The 16,435-nt window shown below is 35.1% G+C and overlaps 1 protein-coding gene across 3 annotated transcripts in view; it reads right to left on the reverse strand.

Annotated features, from left to right (window-relative positions):
• Window positions 1-396: 396 nt before the first annotated feature.
• uzip (beta-pore-forming protein unzipped) overlaps window positions 397-16,435 on the reverse strand; it is a 48,913-nt gene continuing 32,874 nt past the window's right edge. For all 3 annotated transcript variants that reach the window (XM_073957451.1, XM_073957449.1, XM_073957450.1), the window contains 3 exons: window positions 2,504-3,239; window positions 2,085-2,434; window positions 397-2,023 (listed from right to left, as the gene is read on the reverse strand). In XM_073957451.1, coding sequence (XP_073813552.1) covers window positions 1,610-2,023; window positions 2,085-2,434; window positions 2,504-3,239 — 1,500 coding nt within the window. In that variant the 3' untranslated portion in view covers window positions 397-1,609. The remainder of the gene's footprint in view (window positions 2,024-2,084; window positions 2,435-2,503; window positions 3,240-16,435) is intronic.

Raw genomic sequence — 16,435 nt, forward strand, 5'->3', positions numbered from 1 at the left:
TACTCGGTTAGATTAACTTGGTTTGCTTCTTATTTGTAGAGTAATTCGGTGTAATCTCAAATTCTTTTCTGGTACATGCATTTATGTATCTATATGTACGTTCACGTTTACAGCTAATATTACCATGATAGTAGGTATAGGTAGAGTGGTCTCTACCTATTTAATGGGTTTGAGGTCTGGTGACGCCATGGGCGATCTTATATATCTTTATGGCAGGTTAATAGACAATTTTTCAAATCAAATAAAATTAGGACCACTCGTTTCCTATAAATTTTAATCTGCAAAACCATTATATAAAACTGCTAGATACTGATCTACTCTTATTTTTTATGATCATATTTCCACAGCCAGCTCTAGTGTATTTATGGGTAGAGAGAAAAAACAAGAGAAAAACAATACCATTATAAAAAATGTATTTATTTTTTACATACATATAAAGCATCAAATTAAAATATCTTTCGAAATGAAAACCCAAGCTCTAGTACGCACAATAGTTTATAATTCATGTAAAATTTATTACCTTTTTAATTTAATATATATTTATATATGTATATACGACTTAATAGTTTTCAATTTATTATTTTACAGTTGTGATTTTGATTTTCGTCTTATGTTTTTTGTTTTGCAAAAAAGTTCATAAATCGCTTAAAAGCTATAAAAGAGTCGTTTATATATGTATTGTAAAATATTATTTGGAAATGTTTTGAGTACGAGTAAAACTAACAAATTGTGGCTATTTCATATCGTTATTTTGGTTTGTGTGTTTTCTGTTTCCTTAAAACTGATTCAACGCCCAGCCAGACTACTATAACACGCCAAGGCATCCTTCGGTTCGGACAATAGTTGCAGCATTCGAACATATGGAACGGTTTAGTTGCGTTCAAGGCTACATTCCGATTGTATTTCACATTCTTATGTATGTATTTACTAACTTACTTTTAGGTGCATGCCTTAAAATAATTTGTTGAAAATAAATACGAAAGATCAGAACTATGGAATGTCGTTTGATTGCTCATCACTTTGGGTCAAATTCGCACTGAGTGATTTGGTTGTGACTGGGTATCATTTGTCTTTTTAGATGGATGAATAAGATCAATAGCGGGGGTTTCAAAAGTTGCATTCAGTGTTGAGACTTATACAAATAGTAGCGCTTCCTACGACCACTTCGCAAAGTAATAAATAATTACACTTACAACTCATTTGGAATTTTTAGCTTGCTTTCAATTCTACAATCTGCTTCTTCAATACCCATCGTAGCGAATCTTAAACCAACCGCTCGATAGACCTTAACAGTTGGCTTTATGTGATTTTATACAATGGGTCTTCAACAGGTACAACAACAAGAAAAATAATAATAAATGCTATCCTAAATTAAATTAATAGGGGTGAGTGTGACTGGGTCAAGAGAATGCGACGAGGACATGGGACGACGATTGATTTGGAAATGACATATTTCTAGGCCGATGTTTGTTTTCTTTTCTTTCATTTTTTTGATTTCTTTGAATCACTTCTGTACAGTTTGAAATCAAGGCAAACGTAGTATTGATCGGACTGGAAAATAGTTCAATTCGTATTACGGTATTAGGGGATGGTAATGTGACGGATAGACCTAATCTAAATAACAACGTACACTTGTGAAGGAGATGGTCAGACATACAACAATGTAAGCCAACATATGTGTCAGAGATGTTGAACAGGCGGAATTATGTGGTAAGCCAATGCCAGCCATGGCTGGTTTTGGATGATGCTCGGCGATATTATCGGGTTTTTCTATCTCATTGCTGGCTGGGGAATCTAACATTGATGGTTCCAAAGAGCCCGGGGCAGAATTCACATCACTTAGGTCCTTCATTAGAACTACTGGCGGTTCGTGTATAGGTGTTGGGTTACCGGCTGTTGTGGTGGCGTGCGTAGTTGTGGAAGTAGTCGATGTAGTGGTGGTTGTTGGCACAAATGTTCCATTTTCAATCCAATATACTTGGCTGAATTCTAACTTGACATCCTTCAAGTAGGATTTCCGCACCTTTAAAACAGCAATATACAAATTATTTAATCTGAATATACATGTTAACCATCCAACTTACCTCAGATGCTATTTTTCTCGATATGCTGTCCTCACTGCCGGCATAGAATGCATACAATTTGGCCGAGTAGGGAGCCTCAAGTGTCACATAATTGCCCTTTAGGGTCACATTGATAGCGGTGCCTGGCCAGAGCTTTGTTTGAACAGATTTCGTTTCCACACGCTTTTCACTGTACTTCAGGCCCCAGTAGATTTCTGTGGGACTGGAAGAATCCTTTTCATATACTTTGGTTGGCAATCCACGTGCCAAGCCTTCATGCGATCCCCAGTATTGTATGTAATTATAATCATATGACAGGACAGTCTCTACAAGAATGTACTTGTCAATTTTGTTGGCCAAAATACCGGAAGCTGAAAGGCCAAAAGAAGAAAATTAATGGAAATCGTCATATTTGCAGAATATTGACGTAATGGTCTTACCCAATTCGGTAACATTATCTCGAGTGTCCATCCGTATTTGATCCAGGCGAATATCCCTCAATTCATAACGAAACGGCTCGGTTTCGACCAAAACTTCACCCTCATCGTAGTCCTTTTCACGATCCGACTCCATGGCCTTGATTTTTCCTAGCCCGGCGGGATCCAGACGTCCCAAATTGTAGTCAGCTCCTTGGAATTGTTCTCCCTCTTGCATATTCTGGTGTTGAGCAGATTTGTGCCTAGCAATATAGGAATCCTCACCAATGCGAATGGCCCCGACAGGTATACCCAAATTAAATTTACGCCATTGCTTCCACGATACTTTACCCAAGTGACCCTTGTTTATGAGAACATCAAAGTGTTCGTATTTTTTATTTTTATAATGGGCTGCCACACACACATGAGCCTGTTGTATCTTCTCAGTATGACCACTGGTCGTCACTCCCTCGATCGTTACCCGACATACATAGATGGGGTAGTGTTCTTCCTCGCTAATGTATTTACCACCCTCAACGGCATATTGCAGTTGATTGTTGTTCTTGGAATCATAGGGTTCCCATACCAAAGTGCTAGAAGTAACCAGCTGTCCTAGTGCAGTGGAAGTATTTTTGTATGTCAGAACTGGGTGAGCGGCTGCTTCAATCAATTCGTTATATAACGACACCATCACAACTAGCGATAAAAATATGGATTCTGCCCTCATTTGGATTCTAGGTGGTTTCCGATGAGAAGTCATCTGTAAAATTAAACGAAAGAAGATGCGATATTATTTTTAGGAAAACAAATAATTACACACACATATGTACATTAGGGCTGTAACCAAAAAATACCACGTCCGATATTTAAGTTAGCCTCCCTCCCTTTTTGAGAAAAAAGATTGCATTAAAAATATAAGTTATATGGCCTTTAAAATGTTATGTATTTTAAATTTGATCTTCAAGGGCTACCCTTCAGTGCCAATATATTAGCTAGATAATATCGTTGTCATATATTAACGTAATAAAGAAAACTAACAAGGTTCGATCTGACAAGTCATAATGAAATTGACTCACTTCAATACGTCACTGTCTTACAACTCCGACGAAAGTGTCTGCGAAAACAATTCAAACCTCTTCCACTTGTATGTGTCGTCGAATTTCGACAAATGCACACACCAAAATTTGGTTGGTTCCACTAATAAAATAGTTGTTTTAAAATATTAAAACAACAACAATGGGATTAAGCCAGACTATTTTGAAAAAACAAAATTGCAGACGCTATCCCAATAAAAAAAAAAACGCCACAATGCTTCAAATTGAAGACACTGGCACGACGTGTGTTGTTCTTGCTGTAAAGCAGACCAACCAAATTTTGGTGTGTGCATTTGTCGAAATTCGACGACACATACAAGTGGAAGAGGTTTGAATTGTTTTCGCAGACACTTTCGTCGGAGTTGTATGAGGTTGCCAAGGAAAAGCTTCTCATTGAACTTTTTCTTTGCTTACCTTTATACTTCGAGCTGACGATTGATGTTTGGATATAAAAAGTTTCTTGTTGAAGAAGTTATTGAAAAATAACTTCGGTGGAGAATATCCACAAACAAGAAACAAGGGAACTGATGAGATCCAGTGGCGTGGATCGAAACTATAGTATTCCCTGCCTTACCCCTTGGCGAACAATGCCAAATCTTTTCCACTAATAAAATAGTTGTTTTAAAATATTAAAACAACAACAATGGGATTAAGCCAGACTATTTTGAAAAAACAAAATTGCAGACGCTATCCCAATAAAAAAAACGCCACAATGCTTCAAATAATTAAACGTTTCAAAACTTACTTCCTTATATTCAGTGACTCTCATTTCAAATTTCAGGATTCCATCTCTATCCGTTCACCGAAATCCAAATTGTACTAAATTTAGTACCATTTAGTACTTTTCGTTCCAAAAACCTTTCATCGTTACTCTTCGTCAGTGACCCTCATTCCAAATTTCAGGATTCTAGATCTATCCGTTCACCCAAATCCCAATTGTACTAAATTTTGTACCATTTAGTACTTTTCGAATTTCCACAAATCTTTCTTTTTACTTATCATTAGTGACTTCCATTCCAAATTTCAGGATTCCAGCTCTGTCTGTTCACCCAAATCGCAATTGTACTAAATTTAGTACCCTTTAGTACTTTTCGTAAACTTACAGTTCGAATTTCCAAAAACCCTTTGGTACATCTTTCTAACTCCGCATCAATGACCCTCATACCAACTTTCAGAACTCTAGCTCTTACCGTATGCCTAATACAAAGGGTACCATATTTAGTACCTTTTAGTACTTTTCGTACACTTCTAGGTCGAATTTCCAAAAACCCAGCCTTATCTCACCCCTACACACCAACAGCAACTTACACTCAAAATTTCAACTTTCTAGCTTCAGCGGTTTCGTCTGGGCGCTGATGAATCAGTCAGTCAGTAAATACATCACCTCACTGTTCTTATATATATATACTATCAAAATACCCGCAACTTCGTATGCGGAAAAGGTGAACAGTGAAAATGTTGATGTACTAATACCTATTTGAGTTGATATTTAATTTCATTTAAGTACTGTTCGTATTTTGGAATTTGTGATATAAAACTGTAGAAAACATTTATTCAAAAATGTTACCCTATATAACAGCTAATTTTTGAGACATTTTATTTTAGGCCTTTTTGTTCTCAGGGTGCACACTGGTCGAAACCACTGATCTAGCGGCGCGAAAGTCAAAAAATCGAACTATAAAATTGCGAAATATTTTCCATTGTATCGATTACAGACTCTTTGCAGACAAAGATTTTGGTTTTTCATTTTTGTTGTTGTAAATATTCACTCAGTTATTCACTATCAAATACAAGAGTTTTTGCTGCATCAGCTTTTGAAAAAACTGTTGCAATAAAATAACTTCATTTTTTCAATTCAATTTATTTAACTTGTAATTCAAAGCCAACCGGCCCATCAGTGTAAATTACAAAATGCATACGAATTTCTTAACCAAATAAGAAGGAAAAACTACTCGAAATTTTGTTTAAATGTTAAATAAATTCGTAATGAAACTGGACAACATTTATTTTTTATTAATAGCAGAGGGTGTGATTGAAATTATAAAAATTAGTTTGGGGTCTGGAGGTACTTAGTTATATAGCAATAAATTTTCAAAAAATTAAATTTTTTAGTGTTTTTATGGGTTGTACGCTCTTGTTCCATAGAGTGCATCTTGTAAACTTGGCCGAACTTAGGTTCGATTATTTTTTGGGGAATGAAATTGGACTCTCTGGATACGGAATAACCACATTAGGGCTGCAAATATTTGCAAATCTTTTGATGACTGCACTTTTAAGGGATTTTGCATGAAATTCATACAAATTTAGCTGGACCTATCTTGAGAAATGTTTGCAAGGAGGAGTTCTACCCCCGGAGACACTATAATACCATATTATAGCTAAATATGTTATTAAATATGGGATAACAAGTAAAAATTTAACGAATCGGGGGTACCATAAAAGGGGCTACATTGAAAGATATGTAAATCCGTGTTGAAAATGTTTTGTAAGAAGATTTTATACGCACTGAGAACACGGAATGCAAAATTACAGTCAAGTTGGTTTAAAAATATTGTCACGATATTCAAAATACCTTAAATTGGGAGGCACGGTTACATGGGGGCTATATCAAAACGTGCACCTATGTCCATAATTTTTGGTGAAAATATTTTGTGACCACTAGGAACCCTAAGTACCATATTACAGTTAATTTGCTAAGAAATTGTGGTTTAAATCCTCAAAATACCAAAAGTCTTAAGGTACCGTTATATGGGGGCTATACCAAAACATCAGCCGATATTGTTCATATTTGGCACATTATTACCCACAGGTATAAGCTGAGTTTGTGCCAAGTTTCAGTGATGTATCTCAATTCGTTTGCAAGTTATTAATTTCGCGCCGCTAGATCAGTGCTTTCGACCACCGTGGGGTGTAAAAATCTTCTTGTAAAACATTAGCCGCATAAATTTTCCTTTTTCAAATGAACTTACTATAACGTTCAGAATGGACAACAAAAATAAAAACAATTTTGTTGGAAAGATACGTTTGACTTGTTGATTTCAGTACATTATTTAGAAACCGAATTCGTGGTAACATAAAACCAATAGTACACTATTCAGTACAATTTTTAAAATTATTGACCTTAGCTCAAATTTCACAGTTTTAACTCTACTTCTTCACCCAATGCCAGTGGTACTACATGTAGGAACCTTTCATACATTTAAAGGTGGATTTTCATAAACATTCTGATCCTGATCCTCTGATATCAACAGTGATTCTCATAACAAATTTCATTTATCGATTCACTCAATACCAGTGCTTTAATATTTAGTATTATTTAATACTTCTAATACACTTATTGTACGACCACCTCTAACAATGAACCTGACAAATAAATAATAAATCAGAATTCCACTTCTATTCCTTAGACCAATACCAAATTTATTGCAATTTTGTACTTTTCACACATTAATTATATAATTCCAGCTTCAATGCTACACCCAACGCCAACACAACGTCAAATTCAATACCATTTTTCAATACCATATTTCTCACTAAATCAGCCAGGCCTCAGCCTAATTTCAGAATTTGTATGCATTTCAAAAAATCCTTATCTAAACACCAACACAAACCCTCATACAAAAATTCGAAATTCCATGTATATCCCTTCATGCAACACCAAACTGGTACCAAATATAGTACTCATAATATGTATAAGTTTAAAAATTACTTCCTTATATCCAAAACTATATCCAAACCGCGATTTAACATTTTTCGTAAACATAACTTCCAAAACTTCCTCTCTATCTCCACTATAAACGCCAACTGCTATACTAATACCGAATTCCACAATGTCAGCTCTACCCCTTTACACAATAACAATTTGAACCAAATTCTGTGCCAGTTCCATTTAATTCATAATTTTCGTACACTTATTGCACGTATATCCACAACTACATTCATATCTAAACCTTACACACCAACAGCGGCTATAATACCAAATTTTCGAATTACTCTATTCATAATACAATTAATACTTTTCATATGAAAGTACGAATTTCAATTACTATCTCCAACAGTAATTCCGAATTTTTAAGGATTCCACCACAATCCGTTATCCAAATCTAAATTTTACCAAATTTATTTTTTTTATTGGCATATTCAATTTGAACTTAGCCTACTCACAAGAAAATACATATTTTAAGCTATTTATCAATATAATATATGTTTTGAATGTTTCTTATTCTAGTTCTTTGATGTATTGTTTCCATTCTTCTCTTTTTCGGGCTATGAATCTGAGTTCATTTATTGATTTCTTTCTGGATTGTTCGCTTCCATGTAACTTTTGGTCTTCCTCTTCTTCTTGCACCTTGCGGATTCCATGATAGAGCTGATTGTGGTATATCATCGGTGTGTTTGTGCAGAATATGCCCAAGCCAGCCATATTTCCTCATTCGAATGTCTTTTTCAATGCCATCTTGTTTTGTTACTTCCCATAATCTATCATTTGTTATGGTATTTAGTACCATTTTGTATTTTTCGTACCCACAAGTACGAACTTCCAAAACTATTCCAGTCCTACACTCCACCAGTAACCTAACATCCAAATTTCAGGATTCCAGCTATCTCCGTTCATCCAAATCCAAACTGTACCATATTAAGTACCATTTAGAACATTTCGCACCCATAGGTACGAATTTCCAAAACCACCTCAAACCTACACTCCAACAGTAATCTTAATTTCAAATATTAGTATTCCAGCTCTATCTGTTCCCCCAAATCCAAATTATACCAAATTTAGTACTTTACGTACCCATAAGTACGAATTTCCAAAACTTCCTCAATCCTACACTGCAACAGTTATCTTAATTCCACTTTTCAGGATTCCGGCCCCACCCGTTCACCCAAATTGCAATTGTACAAAATTTAGTACCATTTATTATTTTCCGTGCTCATAAGAACTAATTTCCAAAACTATCTCTATCCTACACTCCAAAAGTAATTTAATTCCAACTTTCAGGTACCGTTTACTACTTTTTCGAATTTCCAAAACTACACCCATATCTCAATGGTACGCTTCAACGGTAATCTAAATTCCAAATTTCAGGTTTTCAGCTCTATCCGTTCACCCAAATCCAAATTGTACCAAATTTAGTACCATTTAGTACTACCCGTATACATAAGTACGAACTTCAAAAATCATTTCCTTATATCAACACCACTTCCCAACCTTGATTTCCATACCAAATATGAAGATTGTAGCTATATCCGCTCAAAATATACAATTGGTACCAAATTTAGTAACTTTTCGTACACTTATAGTTCGAATTTCTAGCTTCAGCGGTTTCGTCTGGGCGCTGATGAATCAGTCAGTCAATCAGTCAGTCAGTCACTCACCTCACTACTTTTATATATATATATATATATATAGAAGATTATAAATAAACAAATATAATTCAATTAAATAATTAAGATAATTGAGTGGCTCCTCAGCCATATGAATATTGAACAAGAGATAAATGAGCCTTTAGGGGTAGTTTACACTATATGTAAATGTCATATGACATGAAATTTTCCATCATTATATAGTCGCTAATATGTGCAATATTGGGGATTTTCCTTACACCATTTACTTTGTGCGTCCACACCAGCAAAAATGTAATGAAATTACGTCTCCACATTGCCTGCGTGGGTAGATATGGAATGTTTTTATTTCGTGTCATATGACATTGATAGATAGTGTAAACTACCTCTTAGTTTAATTTTACTTAACCATTATAGTGATATTTAAATCTTTTTTTAAATGCGTGATAGGAGTAGGAAAAAAGTTTAAGGTTGTTAGGAAGATAGTTCCAAACGCGGTAGACTCTAACAAGATAAGATTGTTCATAAATTGACGTGTGAACCAATGGAATATCAATTTGTATATTCCGCGTAGAATGAATGAAAGAAAACGAATTTGCTAAGATTTCAGTTTACATAGTTTCTGGAAATCTGGTCAGTAACTGTTGGGAGTTGAAACAAGTAACCTTTGTCAAAAATCTTCCTATAATGTGCTCAGCAATTCTTCAGAACATTATGAAACCCTAAAATGCTTATTTCATGTTGCTTCAGTGGTATTTTATACCATATTTCAAACACTGTTCACTAGGGCAGTTTATTTCCATACTTTGGATTTTACCCCACACATTACCTTTGTTCCCGTTCTTTTTAATAGTAAAACTCGTAAAAGAGAGAAAGAGAGAAAAATTGTTTTCACACAAACGTTTTTTTAAAAAGTTCGGGAACGCAAAAATGGAAAAAAACTTCAAAAAAGCTGGAACAAATGTCAAAGTCAACGTACCAGCCAGACAGACGCCGGCAACCATGTTACTATTTGCTCAACACGCTCAAATTTGTCGAGTAAAAAGTTTTTAAAGAGAGCGTCATTCAGCGCCATTTTTGTTTAAAGAGAAATCAACATTTTACAACTTTTTTTGTGTACGGGAACGGGTTTTCGGGTAAAATGTGTAAAAGTCGTAAAAATTGTAAAAACTCTTTAGTTCTGGAACAAAGCTATTATTGATATATTTATTAAATTATCGTCGAAAAATATACTAAAATACCTTATCCAATCTAACATCGTGCTACTAAATGCAGATTTGCGTAGATTTCACAATTGAGCATGTAATAATAGTCTAGTACTGAATCCGTCAAAAACGAATTTTCAAGTGTATACTTTTCCAAACGTTTGAAGAAATATAACTCCATTGGATTCCCGCCAGTTGTTTTTTTTATCATACATGTCTAAATCAATCTCTTGTATATTGTTTTTATTATTTTTATTGTTTACTGTTCTAAACCCAACCTTTTTTATACTCTCTGCATTTATGCTAACGAGGGTATATACACTTTCATACGGGCAAAATGTGCTTCATCGAAATAATGGTTTTAGACCCCAAGTATGTTTGAACGAAATGTGTTTCAGACAATTTGGAGCAATGTCCGTCCGTCTGTCTGTCTGTTCGTCCGTCTGTCTCCCAACAGTTTCGCAATATTTTGTCCAAACTTAGTTTAAGTCCGAAGATGGGTTATGTCGGTCCACTCTTTCCGATACCTTCCCACAAAAGTTCGAAAATGTTAGGAAAAAATTGTGCACACGATAACTCTTGAAGGGAGTAACCGATTTGATCCATACTTTGCACATCGTGAAATTTCTACCGGGCTTAAATATGGGCTCAATCGGTTCATTCCTTCGGGTACCTCCCACACAAAATTTCGGGATAATTCAGTTTAGGAGCTTCTCTCGAATCGCTTTGATTTTTGCTGTAACAACTTGTATTCACTGCCCCCTTAACGATGGTACAAGTTTCATCAGGGGCAAGTCCATACTTCCTGAGAAAATAGCCTGAAAGGTGCAAAAAGCCCCCTGCGATACTGTGTGTAGGGGTTGGCGCCCAAGATAACTCTCTAACGGATTTGCCGATTCGGTCCAAAATTTGGCCTTCGTAGTATTTTGTTCAAACTTAATTTGTGTTCAAAGATAAGCTATATCGGTCCACTCCTTCAGGTGCCTCCCCCACAAAAAATCAAAAATGTTCGGAAAAAATGTGGCCACGATAACTCTTGAAGGGAGTGACCGATTTTGTTCATACTTTATACATCTTAATATATTTACCAGATATAGATAAGGTTTGAATATGGACTATATTTGTCCACTCCTTCGGGTACCTCCCACATAAAATTTCGGATAAGTTCACTTTAAGACCTTCTCTCGAATCACTTTGATTTTTGATGAAGCTACTTGAATTTGCTGCCTCAATTAGGACGGTAAAAGTTTTTTTTTAGGGGCAAGTCCACACTTCTTTAGAAAACAGTCCGAAAGGTTAAAAACCCCCTTTGGCATCATATGTAGTGGCTTGAGAACACGATAACTCCCGAACCGATCAACCAATTTGGTCCAAACTTCGAATCTCCTAATATTTTGTTTAAATTTAGTTTAACTTCTAAAATGGTCCATATTGGTCCTCTTCTTAGGGTACCTCTCCCATAAAAGTTCAACGTTTGTGCCTAAGTGCAGTTAAGGCTCTGTTCGAAGATCGTTTGTAAATGTTTATCGAAACATGTTGCACATTTTTGCTCGCTAAAATTTGTCGTGTAAAAAGTTTCTAAAGAGAAAGCCATTCAGCGCCATTTTTGTTCAAAGAGAAGTGAACATTTTGCAACTTTTTTGGTGTACGGGAACGCATTTCGGGGAAAAATGTTCAAAATGTGTTAAATGTGTAAAAACTTTTTAGTTCTGGAACGAAGCTTATGTTTTTCGTGGACAAGTCCATGCTTCCTGGCATACTGGTCCAAAATGTATACGATGACACACTGAAATGACTAGTGGGCGTTATATCTACCGAAAAGATATGACTTCCTAAACACATTTTAACTTTAATCCTAATCATAATTTTTGTCGGAAAAGACCCAGACATTGGCAGTCCGCAAAACCGACTGATACTTTTTTACTTGTTTCTTATTACAAATAACCATTTAACGCGTACTGACGAGACAATTGTCATACAGTGAGAGCCTTAAACTGGATTTATTTTTACATTATTGATGGAAGTCTGATTCTTGTTAAAATATCCGCAAATTGTCGAAAATTGATTACATTTTGTTGACCATTTGTTTACCTTTAGATTGTTGTTTCAATCAAAATATGTTATTTTGGAAGCTAGTCTCTGATGATTAGTTGCTCTCTCATGAGTATAGTTCATTTGACTTACACGCCGGTTTACATCAAGCACGCATAGCTTCTAACTCTTCTAACTATAATAAATGATTTGGCCTCGAATCTTAATCATCTTACGAACACACATTCCCACATGTGTATGATATATGTATCTAGACATCCATGGATACATACAGTTTGACAACAAATGTATTGCAAAATTTTAACAAATTTCATATTAATTGCTCGTTTATGGCAACAAATTATGTAAATCTCTTGCTATTGGTCTCCAAAACAATATCCCGTCAAAATATGCAAAGTTTATTTGCGATTTATAAAAATACGACCATAAATAAGAACTAACTACTATTTGGGGGTGACAATAAATGTATTGCAAAAATTACCAAATCGGTGGTTTCTTGGAGAATTACCAATGTTGTGTTCCTTAATGAGTTGTCTATCCACTTTGAACATTCATTGGAGCCTTAATGTGCTTACTTAAACCAAAAATTAAGGCTCGGCATGCTACACTCTAAGGGTACTGGTTCCGCAATTTTTATTAAATCTTGGTCTTTCGTAGGAGGACCTTTCTCCAGTTTGTTTTTTTTTTTTTTTCTAAACTGGGCCCATACATTTTATAAGGGATGTATCAGGATTTTGGCCCGAGGTATTTAACAGTTTAGTGTTGTCATATTACATCAGCAACTTACACAAATAAGATTAATATGTCATGATCTGGCCTTTGGAATGGTGGTAGTTGAACTTGTTTGAGCTTTCTGGATCCCTTATACTGACTTTCAGAATAATGATTATTAAGTATTTCCGTAGGGATGTCTTCCCAGTCATTATTATCTCTGTGAACCCGTTGTTGCATACTTTGTACCTTGGTAAAGAATATAGTACCCAAAAATTCGTTATTCCAGCTTTTCCAGAAGGGGTTTAATTGATGGGTTTTATTGGATTTGGCGCACTTTTTGGGATTTATTATGATAGCAGAGGATAATATCTGTCCATTTAAAGTAAAAATAAAGTCATTCCAATACTATTGAGCTCTGTTTAGGTCATTTCAAAATACTACATACTTTCCAGAGGTATGTTGATGTTTTCAAGGCTAAAATCGCACTCTTTTGCATTGGTCCATTATCCGAAAATACATATTGAGTCAAATATTCATTCTTTGCAAAATTGGCTGTAGCCGATTCGTCATTGTTTATTGTTAATATGGTCTCATGCGTTTTTTACCTGTCTTAAGACCATCCATGACGGCTTTTATTATCACTGAACTTTATCACATTCAATACTGTTAGTCCATTATAAGCCGCAAAAATCATAAAAATGCTTAATAACTACAAACATTTGCAAAAATGGTTAGTTTTTTATTTATTTATTTAAAATATTTATTTTAATAAATTATAATAAAATTATAGTAATAAAGCACTAGCAACACAGGCTATCGGCTTTGGTTAGTTTAGTTTTATAATACTGATTTTCCCGTTGCAATACATTTATTGTCACCCCCAAATAGTAAATTCTTATTTATGAAATTTACAATTTTCGCATTTGCAATACATTTCTTGACAAACTGTACATAATCTAAAAATGTAACAATAGTGTTGAAACAATTTACTAACACTCCGAAAGCGAGTTAAAGGGCGTTTTAATTAACAATAAAAACAAGAAAGACAACATCACTACGACAATTCTAAAATTCAGAGTAGTTTTCGGCTCACATAAAACTTAAATAACCACGACTTAGAAGATCAATGCGTGACGTCATTTCACAACCACTGCGTCGTGTACTTACTGTCCGCGCAGCAACACACAAATGTTGACGCTTTGAAAGAATGGAGATGCTGAAAGCATTTTCCAATATTTACTGTTTTAGGTGCATACACACCAACGATCAATATTAGGAAATTCGTTGGCAACTCTGGATGGACACGTGCTTGCATCTGGTGGTACAAGTCAAGATGATTTTAACAACCGGTTTTGGGCACAATATTCAGTGGAACGATTGGTAAAAATACAAACATGTTCGTGACTCGCAGTGGAGGGATTTGTACATATGCCCGCACATTGGCTTTAATCTTAATACATATTTCGTGTTTTATTCAATTGGAGCAGGTTTAAAAACTCTCTTAACGTATTCGGTTCCAACTTTTCAATTTTTCTAGCACATTGGATCATTTCATTTTCTCAATTTCTTCCACATTACAACTGAAAACAAGTTAAGAGGGCTATAGTGGACGGGGCCGACCATGTGATACCCTACACCACTTCCCCTGGGCAAAGTAAGAATTTTAATTATGGACCATAAATTAAATTTAGATATTCTTCCCACAAAAATTATTCTCGTTCAAAAATTTGTCAGTATTAAACTATAACTGATTATGGTTACAGAACACACAATTAAAACAGTTGGATCAATGTATATACTAGGATGTTACTCTGTTATCTGCCCTCCTACATCAACATAATTGGCATCAATAGAAACGTCAAGAGTTCCTCTTCTGAATATAACTTAAGTGGGTGGGAACATATACATAAGTAATTATTCTAAATGTTTTTTTTTTTCCAATTTTTACACAGAAGTTTTGGTCCATTTAACCCGCTAAATATTATTTGATGTTAAATTGCAAGCTTCTTCTATGTCGTAAACAGCCCCCAGATAAAGGTACCACCCGATTTTAACGAATTCAGCAAAATTGTCCAACCGATTTGGCTGAAATTTTTCATTTTGAGTTCTGAGACAACAAAAAATATTTAATATAGGCCCACGTTTAGGTATAGCACCCATAAAAAGGTACCGCCCAATTTTCGATATTTTGATGATTTTAGCCAAATTTTCCAGCCGATTTGTTGGTATTTACGCATTTTAAGTTCTAAGCGAACAATACACATCCCGATTTTTGACAGATTTTTCATCCGATTTTTCTGTAAATTCGAATTTTAAGTTGCGAGTTAACAAAATACCTTCATGCAAAAAAAGTTCAATATAAACAAACCAACCCAACACATGGTCGTATGTCAAACTGTCCTGAGTACACTTAGGCTAAACATTGTCAAACCAGATAGACCAGATAGTTTTCTAGTGACCCTTGTAAAATAACAAAAATAATACTGGATATTGAAAATGTGTTTAGAGAATATTCGTTTCATTCACAATCAAATTTATCGCCATATCGGAACCACTGCGATACGATCTGAATTCGCCGTCTGTGTCGCCTTGGAAAATTTGACTTGAACCGGGTGCCACCGTGGTGCAATGGTATGCACACCCGCCTTGCACGCTGAAGGTCGTGAGTTCGATTCTACGGCCAGTCAACATCAAATTTTCAAAGGTGGCAAAATACCCCTCAGTAATGTTGGCGACGTTTCCTGAGTATTGCAGCCATGTAAAACTTCTCTACAAAATGGGGTCTTAGCCAGGCCGTTCGGACTAGGCGATAAACTGTAGGTCCCATATCATTGAGCTAATATGGATCGGGGTGCACTCATTGATATGAGAGAAGTCTCCCTTGTCCCTTATGGGATTTTTGTGGAACAATTATAATTGTTTACAAATGTTTTTGTGCCATATCTTTTCATACAACTGGGTTCACTGTGAATTGTATTTACACATTTATGTATGTATGTAATATTATGTGTCAAAAAAAGGTTGTACGTTTTTTTCCTTTTTTACCTCTTTCTCTACAGATGCGGACAGCATAGTAGACTTGATAGTAATGAGCAAACTGTGTAGAGATACAGTTTTTAAGGTTAGTTACCGTTATGCTTGGTTTACATTTACGAAATCCACTCGATTTCAATGGAATTGACAGTTGAAATCGAGTGGATTTTGTAAATGTAAACCAAGCATTAGTTTCGGAATTATTGTCTGCGATATTCAGACTTATTCGTAATATGTGTACTTACTCTATTTGTGTGCAAATGTATTTCAAAGTACTGCTAACCGGTTTTGGTTAATAATTTCGGCAAAACAAAAACAATTTATAGGTACCTACATATTAGCAGAACTATTCGTGGAAACAACAACTGTTGTTACTGACATTCATTGACTCCTCCGAAAAATGAAAAAATGGTTTATTCTCCCTTAGTGCCAATGTATTTATGTTTGTACAATGTACATACATACAAGATCAAATTGTTAAACTTTACACATTAACCCACATAAAGCCACTGGTC

This window comes from Musca autumnalis, unplaced genomic scaffold (assembly GCF_047663935.1).
Source record: "Musca autumnalis isolate F117 unplaced genomic scaffold, ASM4766393v1 scaffold_5, whole genome shotgun sequence".
Classification (NCBI taxonomy): domain Eukaryota; kingdom Metazoa; phylum Arthropoda; class Insecta; order Diptera; family Muscidae; genus Musca; species Musca autumnalis.